This window comes from Chlamydomonas reinhardtii, chromosome 12 (genome assembly GCF_000002595.2).
Source record: "Chlamydomonas reinhardtii strain CC-503 cw92 mt+ chromosome 12, whole genome shotgun sequence".
Classification (NCBI taxonomy): Eukaryota; Viridiplantae; Chlorophyta; class Chlorophyceae; order Chlamydomonadales; family Chlamydomonadaceae; genus Chlamydomonas; species Chlamydomonas reinhardtii.
In genome coordinates, this window is record NC_057015.1 from 4,504,362 (window position 1) to 4,515,894 (window position 11,533).

The 11,533-nt window shown below is 63.4% G+C and overlaps 3 protein-coding genes across 3 annotated transcripts; all 3 read left to right on the top strand.

Annotated features, from left to right (window-relative positions):
* The first annotated feature begins 51 nt into the window (after positions 1 to 51).
* On the top strand, positions 52 to 2,413 carry CHLRE_12g521851v5 (uncharacterized protein). Its single transcript, XM_043068389.1, has 6 exons — positions 52 to 473; positions 622 to 647; positions 951 to 1,007; positions 1,364 to 1,516; positions 1,836 to 1,933; positions 2,238 to 2,413. The coding sequence occupies exons 1-6, from the start codon at positions 229 to 231 to the stop codon at positions 2,298 to 2,300; spliced, it is 642 nt and encodes a 213-aa protein (XP_042918484.1). The 5' UTR covers positions 52 to 228; the 3' UTR covers positions 2,301 to 2,413.
* Positions 2,414 to 2,461: 48 nt separating this feature from the next.
* CHLRE_12g521900v5 (uncharacterized protein) lies at positions 2,462 to 6,973 on the top strand. Its single transcript, XM_043068390.1, has 9 exons — positions 2,462 to 2,924; positions 3,015 to 3,147; positions 3,321 to 3,616; positions 3,844 to 3,971; positions 4,140 to 4,169; positions 4,448 to 4,595; positions 4,877 to 5,022; positions 5,269 to 5,304; positions 5,640 to 6,973. Exons 1-9 carry the CDS (start codon positions 2,890 to 2,892, stop codon positions 5,810 to 5,812), a joined length of 1,125 nt encoding a protein of 374 aa, XP_042918485.1. The 5' UTR covers positions 2,462 to 2,889; the 3' UTR covers positions 5,813 to 6,973.
* A 48-nt stretch (positions 6,974 to 7,021) lies between these two features.
* CHLRE_12g521950v5 (uncharacterized protein) lies at positions 7,022 to 11,533 on the top strand. Its single transcript, XM_043068391.1, has 9 exons — positions 7,022 to 7,342; positions 7,427 to 7,553; positions 7,785 to 7,991; positions 8,245 to 8,322; positions 8,625 to 8,777; positions 9,041 to 9,261; positions 9,476 to 9,565; positions 9,897 to 10,008; positions 10,151 to 11,533. The coding sequence occupies exons 1-9, from the start codon at positions 7,332 to 7,334 to the stop codon at positions 10,517 to 10,519; spliced, it is 1,368 nt and encodes a 455-aa protein (XP_042918486.1). The 5' UTR covers positions 7,022 to 7,331; the 3' UTR covers positions 10,520 to 11,533.

Below are 11,533 nucleotides of genomic sequence, written 5' to 3' on the forward strand. Positions count from 1 at the left end.
AAGACGACCTTCATTCTCATTCAAATGCCGGCTACGCTATTGCGGCTACAGCTTTAGAAGCAGGCTTAATCAAATAAATACACGAGTGCGACTCCCATTGAATTGCTATTGTGAAGGACCAAGCTCGCGCGTGGAGGGGCACTCTCTTTTTGCGAACGGGTCGGGCACTCTCGTTGACAAGCGCTGTGTTTGTCTAATAACATACTCTATACCTAGCTGCCAGAGAAAATGACGGTTGTAACAAGCCAAGAAACAGTCGCAGTGAAAGTCGTTTCCGTCGACACGGAACCGCCTGCGCCGCAGCCTGAGAATGCGTTCGTGGAGTACTTTCGAAAATTCAAGGGGACTGGCGATAAGCCATTGGCGCCTGAAGGCCTTCGGAGTATCGCAATTTCCTGGCTTGGCGCGTTCATTTCCATTCTTTGCGTCGCCGCCCTCAACCAGTATGCGGGCCCCAAGATGGATTTTGAGTGGTAGGTGTGATCGGACACGTTCGCTCTCTGGTGCGTGACTCGGGCCGATTCAGTCAGCCAGAGGCCGTGCCCCGCCGCCGCTCACCTGGCCGCTCACCCCCTCCAGACCCCACCTCTTGAGCCCGTACCCTGCACCACCCCTTTACAGGCTCATCGCGTCATTTGGAGCGTCCGGTAGGTGACTTGCAAGTTCCTGCTGCTATAAATAGCTGCAATGCAATTGTGCTGATACAGCAGGACTGGGTTGGAGGGCCCAGTGCGGGGGTGAGCACCATATGTGAACGAGTGCAGCAGGCCCCCTGACTGGACCACTGGTTGCAACTGGCAGAGGATGGGCCGGGGCCTGGGCGGCGCCAGTGCTGCGCCCGCGCCCCGTTGCAGCGGCTGGCCTGACTGCGTGTCAGCACGCAGCAGCCATGCCTGCCAGGCACTCCCCCGACGTCCCCCTGCTCGCTGTGTCCCGCCTGGCGCCCACAGCGGTCCTGCAGTTTGGCCTGCCCAAGAGCCCACTAGCCCAGCCACGCAACGTCATTGGTGAGGCGAGCAATGCAGGGGAAGGACGTCTTTGTCGTGCACTCGTGCGGGTTCCTCACAGTGCACACGCCACGGGCATCATCCGCGTGTCCCTACCTGCATGCGCCATCCCTGCCCATTTCTCCTGCTGTGTCCGCTGTGCCCAAGCCTCACGGATGCCTCAACTATGGCACTCGTTCACCAATTAGAACCCCACTTCGCGCAACCACCGCCCCCCTGCACGCCTACCACACAGACATTGTTGCTTTTCCCTTATGCTTTCCTGACACACACGCACATACACACACACATATACACACACACACACACACACACACACACACACACACACCGCCACCCCCACCCCCACCCCCCAGGCGGCCACACCATTAGCGCGCTGTGCGGCATCGTGGTCCGCCTCATCCTCCAGCCCCAGTACGGCGGCGGCAAGGCCGACTTCGTGTCCACGGCCCTGGGCATGAGCGCCGCGCTGGCGGCCATGCAGGCCACCGGCACCACACACCCGCCTGGTGGGAGGGGAGGGGAGGGGAGGGGAGGGGAGGGGAGGGGAGGGGAGGGGAGGGGAGGGGAGGGGAGGGGAGGGGAGGGGAGGGGAGGGGAGGGGAGGGGAGGGGAGGGGAGGAAGTAGCTGGCGTGGGGTTTAACGAGGGCGGGCGAAGAGGGCACCACTCAAGAGATGGGCAACAATGCTGTTACGGTATCCTGAGCCCAAACGCGGCTCCAGAATGCTGACGCTGGCCCGGACCAAAACCAACAGCAGCCCCTGCTGCCCCTACTCCCCCCTTCGCTCCGTCGCCTGCTCCCCCAACCCCACCCGCGCCCCTGCAGCCGGCGCCACGGGCCTGCTAGCCGCCAGTGCGGACCCCATACCCGACTGGCAGGGCTTCAAGTTCCTGCTCACGGCGCTGGCGGGGAGCAGCGTCATGGTGCGGAGCTGAAGGCGCAGTGAGGGGGGAGGGGGCCGTAGCTGTTCATGGAGAGGCGGAGGGAGGATGTGCTGTCACCAGCCATCTGTTCAGCAGGGGGCATGCGAAGGGCAGGCGAGGGGGATCCATGGTAGGGTGGGCATGGACCCAGCAACTCCCGCCCCCGCCCTTGCAAGCGCGCACGCACATACGCCGAGCCGTGCACGCGCCGCCGCCGCGCCGCCATGTGCCTCCCCACACTCCTTCACACAGCCCACACCTTCACGCCCCACGCCGCCCCGCTCCCCGCTGCTGTGTCCCGCAGGTGCTGGTGGCGCTGGTGTTCAACAACGCGGTGCCCGGCCGCCGCTACCCCACCTTCTGGTAGTGCTGGTGGCTAGCTGGCCGGCGGCCTGGAGCTGGGGTGTGGGGTGGATGCGGTGCGTGGTCAGCAGTTGGTGGGTTGGATGGCGTGGGCTGCAGGGCCGGATGGGCTGCAGGCGGAGCTTACCGGAATGCTGGATATATATTTTCTATTTAAGAGTGGCACGTGCCTTGTGCCAAGCTGTGCATGTATTCAAGAGCGAGGGAGTGGGAAGGCTAGGTAGGCTGAGGGCGTCCGAGAGAGAGAGAGTGGAGTGCAAGCCGTCGGAGTGTGAGAGCTGAAGCAATGTCGGGTATCAGGGTATGCCAACGGTGCGCTTTGCTCATGTGGCCATGACCATGTGGAGGTCAGGGCACTGCGCAAGAGCTCTAGTCTTACGTATGTTTGTTTGATTGGACCGGACTTGCACTTCGGGGGCCGAGACTGCTTGGTGGACTGGATCCTGAGTGGCTGCGGATCCCGTCGCGTCATTTTTGCGTTGGACTAACCCTATTAAGTTTTCTTGCGTTGCGCAAGCCATTGGCGCCTACAAAGACATAATTACGTGCAAGGCGCGCTGGTTTGGCAACTTCGGTTTCAGTCGCGGGCACAAATGCAGTTGGTGCTTGGCACCGTCGCGTCGCTGCGGTGAGCTCAATATCTCGTGGAAAACGATATGTTACCATTGGAAGTGCATCGAGGACCTGTGCTGGTACGCCACTCGCGAATGTCCCGCAGTTTCCAAATGCCCCCCGCTGGGCGTCGACCAGCAGCGCTTCAGCCAGACATATCCAAGAGGCGACTTGTCGTGCGTGACGCGACTTCGCAGCCTCGGAAGGGCTCGGGAGCCGGGGACGCGAAGCCGCGCAAGGTGAGGGACCTGACCGGGAAGGGCACGCTGTGACACGACTTGCCCCTGCCTGCCCTGTCCTTCTTGTTGCAATACCTCCCCGGCCGAGCGATTTGTTGTGAACTCACCATTACAATTCTGCCCTCCATGCGACGTCTGTGTTCCCACCGCCACATTCGATTCCGCCGTCCTAGGCCGCACCACCCAAGCTGCCAAGCGCAGGAGCTGAGCTGCCTTGGGCCTCCGCCGGCACGAGTAGCCCCGCGCCCTCCCCCACGCCAAAGGTGGCGCCCCCCGAGCCAGACGGCGCGCCTGCCCCTGCTCCAGCGCCTAAAAAAGTACGCAAAGCAGCAAGCAAACCTGTGGCGGCAGCGGAGGAGCAGCAGGCGGCGGCAGTAGTGCCGCAGGCTCCTGCTGCTACTGCAGCGCCTGCTGCGGCGGAAGAGCAGGAGCAGCGGCCACGCAGGCATCTGCGCAAGGGCAAGCAGCGGTGGGTGTCGGCCTTACGGCCTGGGAGTGATGGGTGCCTTTGTAAACAAGCAAGAGCATGTATCTGCCTCCAATCCTCCATTACACGCGGCCCGCCCGCTACCCGTGCTTGCACATCCAGCTCTCTCCTAGCAACCGGCCTCTTGTCCGACCCCAGCGCACCTGCGTACCCACACACCACCAGTCTACCACGCACACACTACCCCGCCCCCGCCCCCCAACCCCCAGGTACAATGGCGGCGAGGGCCAGGAGCCCATCGCCTTCCTTGCCGGGTACGAGGACCCCGCGGCTCTGGGATGGCGCTACACGGGGCACGACAGCCGCATCACAGCCGCCTACTACGAGAACGACAGCGGTGCGTGCGTGGCGGGTGGCTGGGCGGTGGGTGCTGGGTGCGTGGCGGGTGGTGATGGTGAGGGCGGGAGCATACGGTTCAAGTATCGGAGGGGAGTTACTCTTATTTGGGCTGAGGCGCAATGACGCACCTTGTGCCGTGGCCTCTCCCGCTGGAGCGGTTCATCAGGGATCAAGATCGACGCATTCTACCAGACGGGTACGTACGTGTGCGCGCTTTTGTGTGTGCGTGTGTGTGTGTGTGTATCTTTTGTGCTAGGGAACGAAGTACGTCGCAAGAGAGAGTGTGCGTCCCAGTGGCATGCAGGCACCGGTGCGTGCCAGCAGTAGCTGAATGGCGCGCTGCCAATTCACACATGCCTCCCCTGCGCATGCACACTACGTCAACTGCGACTCAATTTCCCTTCTACTGTAGCTCATTGCTGGCCCCTGACGTGTTCTGCTGCTGCTGCCTGCCGCCTGCACCCGCGCGGCCAGGCACCCTCAAGATGTTGCACCCGCGGCCCGCAGCCCCGCCCGGCGGCGCGGCGCGCAAGGGCCCTCCACCCACCACCTACCACAACAGGCTGTCGGCCAAGCAGTGGAGGGACGTGCTCACGTCGCCGCCGCCGCCGCCAGAAGACGAGTACGTGGGCGCTAGCCGGGGCGCATGCCAAGCTACACGTACGGCTTCCATGCTTGCAGCGATTTGGACACCAATACCGAAGCCTCAACTCCTTGAGCGCTGCCCACTGCCAGTATAGATGCCAGCCTACCCTAATCTCTGACCGGTCCCCCCCAACCAGTGGCTATCCAACAGGCTTTCGCGCGCTGCGTGGCCGCTAGCATGTCCTGTGTCTTCCTCAACATGGCGCAAACAACTCCCCCTCTCCCTCCACCCCTGCCTACTCCACCTACGGTGTGCAGGGAGGACGGCGCCGAGGCTCTGGGTGAGGACGAGCTGCCCTTCGAGTTCCCCCGCGGCTACGCCGACCCCGTGGACCTGGACTGGGAGTACGTGGGCAGCGAGCCCGCAACCAGGGTGGCCTTCTACGAGAGGCGGGAGCCGGGAGGTGAGGAATGAAGGGCGGGCGGGGAGGGGGTAGGGGGGGCGGCTGTGGTCTCAGGGGGCGGTTGTATGTGATTGTGTGGTAGGTGATGGAGTTATGCCCAGGGTTGCACGCTGCAGTTGTGCCCTGCGCGGCTGAGCGGTTGTGCCCACAGCCTTCCGCCACCAGCTCCAACACCGTGCGTGCCACCGTGCGTGCCACACACACACACCCGCGCACACACACACACACACACACACACACACACAGGCCAGGTGCTCAAGCTGCAAGCCTTCTACACCACAGGTGTGGCTGCAGGCGGCAGTGTCAGTGCCAGGGGGCCAGGGGGCCAGGGGGTCAGAGGAGGTCAGCACCACGCGCGCTACACATTGGCAGGCGGTCCCTGCTGCCGTCGCCGCCGCACACTGCGCCCCACACACTTGCTTAGGTCCTAGGCTGTCCTGCGCTCAGTGGCCGTTGTCTCCGGGTGCCGCGTCTCCGGGCGCTCGTCTCATCAGCCCACAGGTTGGCGGTCCACACGCATACCCGCTACCGTATCCGCACACCCCCCGTGCCATCCGCCCCCCCCCTGCACGTTCCCAACCCTGTTCCGTCCCCGCCCCCACTTGTATCGCCCCCAGCCACCATCAAGTTGGTGTTCGCCCGCCCCAGCAAGCGCTCTCCGCCCGAGCATCCGCCCGTGTACTTCCGGCGCCTGCGGGCCGCCGCCTGGCGCCAGGTGCTGGCCGACCCGCGGGCGCACCTGCAACTGGGGTACGTGGCGGAGCCGCCGCCGCCGCGCCGCCGGCAGTAGCCGGCAGTAGCTAGTGCTACGTACAGCAGCAGCAGTAGCAGCTGCTGCTTGAGGCGCGCTGGCCGGCCCAACTGACGGGGTCAGTATGGAACGGGGCTGTGCGGCTGCATGGGTAGCGGCCCATGGGGTGCGGGCTCGCGTCAGCAGCTCAGCCCATACCGGGCGGGCGAGACCAGATGTATTCTGACACGCCTTTCAGGGGCCAGTACCCAGAACGCACGCTACCGGACAATCATGACACTGACCACATACGAGTCCAATCCCCAGGGCGTCGTGATCGGCCGCGAACCAATAAACCAGCAGCAGTCATAGCAGCCGCGGGAGCAGCAGCCGGCGGTGCATGAGACGGCGGCGGCGGGCGTGTCGTTTGGCAGCAGCGGCGAGGGTGGCGGCGGCGGCGGCGGCGTGTCCTCGGGCCCGGGCATGGTGCTGGACCGCGGACTGCCGCAGCGGCTGGCGGGTGCTGGTGGCAGCGGCGGCGGCTAGCGGCATTGGCGGCGCCACACTCACGTCTGATGTCTGATGCCTGATGACCGCCTGCATCCGTCTGAAGCGGAGGGGTTTTGAAGGTGCCATGGGGCTGGAGAGGGCGGCTTGAGGCAGGCGCAGAGGTGTTGAACGCGGAGGTTGTGTGCTGCCCGTAGAAAAGAAGAGATTGCATATGGTGGTGGCGGTCGGGCGCATCACCTGTGGCGCGTTTCTGCACGGCCAACCGCCGCAGGCACAACAGAGACCTCGCGGGCTGATTAATACACTGCATACAAGTGCCACTAAGCTGTGAGGCTGTGAGACGCGTGGACAGGTTTCGGGCCGGGCGCGCCAGTCAGTCGCCAGTCTCGTGGCTGTCGTTAATGGCCTGGTCTTGGATCCAGGCCAGCCGCGCGTGTGCATCCCGCCGGCTTTGCCCTTGATTGTACGCGTACTACGTTTCTAGTAGCATAGCGCTTATGTTATGACGTACGCGCTGACTGAAGAGCGCTCGTTCTGCAAAACGTTTTGTCGCCCGGTCACGCTAATCTGTTCAACCCTGTAAGTCAAAGCTTATATTCTGAATGCAATGACGGTAGAGGAGAAAGGAAATGGGGCAGCGGCGGTCGTGGAGGAGGCGCCCAAGCCAAATTGGAAGGAGCGCTGGGCGACGACGTGGCCAAAAATCCAGTAAGCATCGCACTTTACATATTCGTTGTAAAGCGCAGCATTTGCATTGAGCGGGTTCAGCCCAGCGCTTTCGTGCACGCGGCGGAGGCCAGAGCACAACGAAGTTATCTAGGAGCCTGCGCCAGCTGCAGCGCTTGATGCAATGTTATTGTGCGCGCTAGCGGAATTGCTTGTACACGAATGAAGTGGTGTCTGACAGCGCCACACCCTGCGCCAACCACTTCACACTCAGCTTCACACTCCGACACTCGGCAGCTTGCCCCACCAGATCCTTCGCCCACTGATGCTTTCGCCCTCTTGCTAAGGGACCTGCCAAAGCTGTCTTGACGGGTCACGGGAGCGATACCACCACGAGCTTGCAATGCCGGGGGCGCACGTAGCACCTGGTGCCGCACATAACGGCTTACCCCACGGGCTTACCCTTTCCTCTCCTCCTTCTCGGTGTCCGCCGCTCAGGACCTTCGTGGTGGAGAACTACCTGGTGCTCGCCTTCGCCGTGGCCGTCACCTTTGCGCTGGCCTACCCGGTGCCGGGCCGGTTCCTGGTCAAGATTGTGGTGCTGGGCAATGTGCACATCATCCAGGTCAGCGGGGGGCCGGGGGGACTGGGCTGGGGGACTTGGGGTGGGGGTGGGGAATGTGCCATGCGCCGCGCGTGCTGGGCTTGGGGACCACAAGGCGTGGTTTGAGTGGTATGGTTTGGTTTGGCGTGTTTGGAGGTGTTGCTGCTTTGCATCCTGGCGCAGGACGATGGGCGGGTCTGCAGTTTCCTCCGCCTGACCGCCTCAAACCAACCAAACGCCAAAACCACACAGGAGATCAACATGGCAATCGTGTTCTTCATTTCTGGTCTGGCACTAAATACATCGGAGCTCAAGAAGGCCCTTGCGCGGGAGAGCTTGCCCACCGTCATATTCGGCTTTGTCATGATCTCCTTCGTCACTCCCATCCTGGGCTTTGCGATGCGTGAGATCCCCCTCACGCCGCCCGCCTTCGCCGTGGGCCTCACAATCTTCTGCCTGGTACGTGTAACCGCCCCGTACGGCGGTGGCGGCTGCGGCGGCGGCCTGGTGGTACTGGCGTCGCGGTATGACGGGTCAGCAGCAGCAACAGCCGCAGAAGAGTAAGACGTAGCGTTGCACGCTGCGCAGCGGGTGCCTTGCCTAGAACAGCTCACGCATACGACAACTTGTGATCCGTCCAGTGTGTGTGCTTTAGGGAGCACAAGGGATCCGACGTGTGTGTATGTGTGTGCATGTGTGTGCATGTGTGCAGGTGCCCACCACGCTGGGCATCGGCATTGCGCTGGTGCGCTCCTGCAAGGGCAATGAGGCCATCGCGCTGCTGCTCACGGTAAGGGAGGCAGGGGAGTGGGTGGGGCAGCAGCGGGGCACATGTGGGGCGCGGGACGGCAGCTGGGCCAACACCTGCACCCGTGCCGCAGTCCTTGGTCCTCGGTCCTCGCCCACCTACCCTACTGCGCCCTCTGCTCCTGTAACACGCCTGCCGGCTGTGTCCCCAGTCCCAACGACGTGTCCCTCACTTCCCCACTTCCGTACTCCCCCATACTCCCACCCAACCGCCCCACTCACCGCCCCACTCACCGCCCCACCCACTCCCCACCCACTCCCAAACCCACTCCGCCACTCCTCCAGGTGGGCACTAACATGCTGGGCGTGTTCCTGATGCCGCCCTGGCTGCGCTTCCTGTTCCTCAACTACGACGCCGGCATCAAACTCAACATCAACATCCCGGACCTGCTGGCAAAGCTCAGCATCACCATCCTGGCGCCCTCGCTCATTGGCAAGGTGCGCGGGGCCCGGTCCAGGACCGGCGGAGCAAGGGATAAACAAACCGACGCGAGGCAAATGAACCAAACCCCAGTGTGCTGGTGATAGACTGGGGGTAGGTTCATGCGGGCACCACCTGTACGTTGACGGGCTGCGGGCCTGCTCCGTATACCTCATGCACCTTGCTCCGTATACCTCATGCACCTTTATCCGTATACCTCATGCTTGCTCCTTAAACCTTATGCACCGTTATCCTTGGCTACCGTCGTCGGTTGCTGCAGGCAATGCGCGAGCTCTTCAAGCCCGTGGAGGAGTTCGCCAAGACCTACCGCACCGCGCTGTCGCTGCTGTCCACCTCCAACCTGGCCTTCATCGTGTGGCAGACGCTGAGCGGCGCGCGCGACCTGCTGTTCGAGCAGCGCGCCAGCATGATCGTGTCGGTCATCGTGCTGGCGGCCGCCATCCACGTCTTCTACCTAATCATCAACTACATCCTTATCAAGTGGGTGTGTGACTTGGGGGCAGGGGCAGGGGCAGGGACGGGCTTGCAGGGCCGCGGGCAGCGGCGACGGCAGCAAGGCTTTTGTGTCTGTTTTCTTTGGGGCAGGGGGGTAAACGCTTGCGGGCGGCAGGGTGGGGGAGGTGGCGGGCGGCGGGTGAAAGGCCTGTTTGCTAGTGTTAAACCTCCCTTGTGTGTGTCGGACTGCCCGGAACAGGTTCGCGTTCAAGCCGCCCATCAAGGAGTTTGTGGCGTGTGTGGTCATGGCGTCTCAGAAGAGCGCGCCCGTGGCCGTCACCGTGATCAGGTGCGAGGGCTCAGTGGGGCTGGATGATGGACCACACAGAGGCTGCCGGATGTTGGGCTGCCGGATGCAGCATGGCTTGCACCAGACACGAGCGATCGGCCGATGTGGTGGCGGATGGGTAGCCGTCGCGTGCGTGTGACACCCGGCGGTTGGCGGTGGCCGCAGTGCAGTCCCCGCCAGGCCCGTGCACACACACACACACACACACACACACACACACACACACATATACACACACACACCGTGTGTATGCACCGTCCAAAAGCCCCATGGCCGTTTGCCAACTGCCGCATGCTGCCTCCTCGCCCGGCCCATGCACTGTGCTATGCAGCTACGTGACCAGCGACCCGGCTCAGCAGGGCTTGTTGGCCATCCCCTCGATTGTGGGCCAGATATCTCAGATCTTCATCGGGGCTGCGCTGGCCAAACGGATTGGACCTTACGTGAGTGGCTCCATGCTCGGGCTCGGGCACGGAATGCGGCACACTGCATGCTCGGCCATACGCTTTACCGAGGCTGCGTGTGCGACGTCTGCTGCTGTGATGCGGTACATGCGTTATTGTGTCACGCCTGCGACATTTGCAGGTCCAAAAGGTCACGAAGGCGCAGGAGGCCGCGGCAAAGGCCGCCGCCGCCGCCGCGGTTCCCAAGGACGCCGTAGATGCCGCGGAGCAGGGCCGCGCTGCCGAGGCCGCCGGTGCGGACGCCGTCGCGGCCACCACCGGCGCCGGCGCACTCGCCCATGGCGACGCAGCGCTGGCGGCGGCGGACGGCGCAGCTGCCGCGGTGGCAGCCGTCGACGCGCCTAGCAGCGGCAGCAGCTCCGGCGACTACTATAAAGGCGATGTGCCCTTGCCGGGCGATACAGAGGCGGGGTTGCAGACAGCGCTGCCGCCGCCATCGCCGCAGGAGGCGAAGGCGGGGGCAGGCGCGGGGACTGACACACGTGCGTAGCGCGGCTGGTCAGGGAGCTGCGCGGCGGGCGCAGGCGCACACGGCGCTGGCCTTTTGCAGGCCGGACCAAGGGTGCGGACTGGTGGGTTTAACGAATGGCTGAGCGGCACCGGCGGAGAGCCGATGAGGGCTCCGGTACATAAAACCGCGCGCGCGCCGTGCAGGGCTGTGTGGGCGCGCTCTGGCCCAGCTTGGATGGCGTGGGGGCCGGCTTAGTAACTGCAGCGGCGGTCTGTGTGTTTGTGATGTTGCTCAAATGTTGCTCGATGCGTGTCGGAGTAACTTCGAATGCTTTAGTCCGTGCAGCCTGGCACACGGGCATCTGACAAAGCCGGAGCCTAGCGTACGGGCGAGGGGGTTTGGCGCAGGGGCGTGCAGGTGGAGGGCGGAGGACCAACCCACATGATGCCCGTTGAAGCCTGTCACGCACGGACGCCACAGCCAAGCCCCGAGAGTTTTGCAGAAGGAATTGATTGACACTTGATGCGGTGAGATCGGAACCAGCTCGCGTTGGTGGAATAAACTGCTGTACATCACTGTGGCCATACTGGCTGTAGGGGGGGTCCGGGGCGCTATCAATGATTGCTTTGTCTTCGTGTGGGATGTTGTGCATTTGCTCGTACGTTTGGCGCTGCTGGGTGTGAAGGATCGGTGAGCGCCGCAGCCAGTCCTTTGGGGCATTCGAAATTAATGGTTGTGACACGAACCGTGGGAAGGCACGTGGGAAGGCAGGTGGCTTGCTAGATGAAGGCCGACCGGCGTTAGTCGGGGGCACAGTGGAACGCCAATTGCTTGCTTGTTGCGTCAGCCAAGTGACTGCGACGAGCGCCAGGCAGCACACGGGATGTGCGTAGGGTATGTTGTGTTAGGCAGACGAGTGCAACAATGCCGGGGTCTTGTTGGGGGGGGGCAGGGTGCCGCAGTCACGGCAGGTCCAGATGCCGGTGGCGGTGGTCTGGGCTCACAAGGTTAGGCTGCCTGGAACCGCTACATGCCGGAACCAGGACGCTTTCA

Coding starts and splice junctions, on each gene's coding strand:
- CHLRE_12g521900v5 (XM_043068390.1), top strand. CDS start 2,890: ATGCAGTTGGTGCTTGGCACCGTCGCGTCGCTGCG. Junction 4,170..4,447: donor CGACGCATTCTACCAGACGG/GTACGTACGTGT, acceptor CCGCGCGGCCAG/GCACCCTCAAGATGTTGCAC. Junction 5,023..5,268: donor CGAGAGGCGGGAGCCGGGAG/GTGAGGAATGAA, acceptor ACACACACACAG/GCCAGGTGCTCAAGCTGCAA.
- CHLRE_12g521851v5 (XM_043068389.1), top strand. CDS start 229: ATGACGGTTGTAACAAGCCAAGAAACAGTCGCAGTGAAAGTCGTTTCC. Junction 474..621: donor CCCAAGATGGATTTTGAGTG/GTAGGTGTGATC, acceptor ACCCCTTTACAG/GCTCATCGCGTCATTTGGAG. Junction 648..950: donor CGCGTCATTTGGAGCGTCCG/GTAGGTGACTTG, acceptor TGGCGCCCACAG/CGGTCCTGCAGTTTGGCCTG.
- CHLRE_12g521950v5 (XM_043068391.1), top strand. Junction 8,323..8,624: donor CCATCGCGCTGCTGCTCACG/GTAAGGGAGGCA, acceptor CCACTCCTCCAG/GTGGGCACTAACATGCTGGG. Junction 9,262..9,475: donor ATCAACTACATCCTTATCAA/GTGGGTGTGTGA, acceptor TGCCCGGAACAG/GTTCGCGTTCAAGCCGCCCA.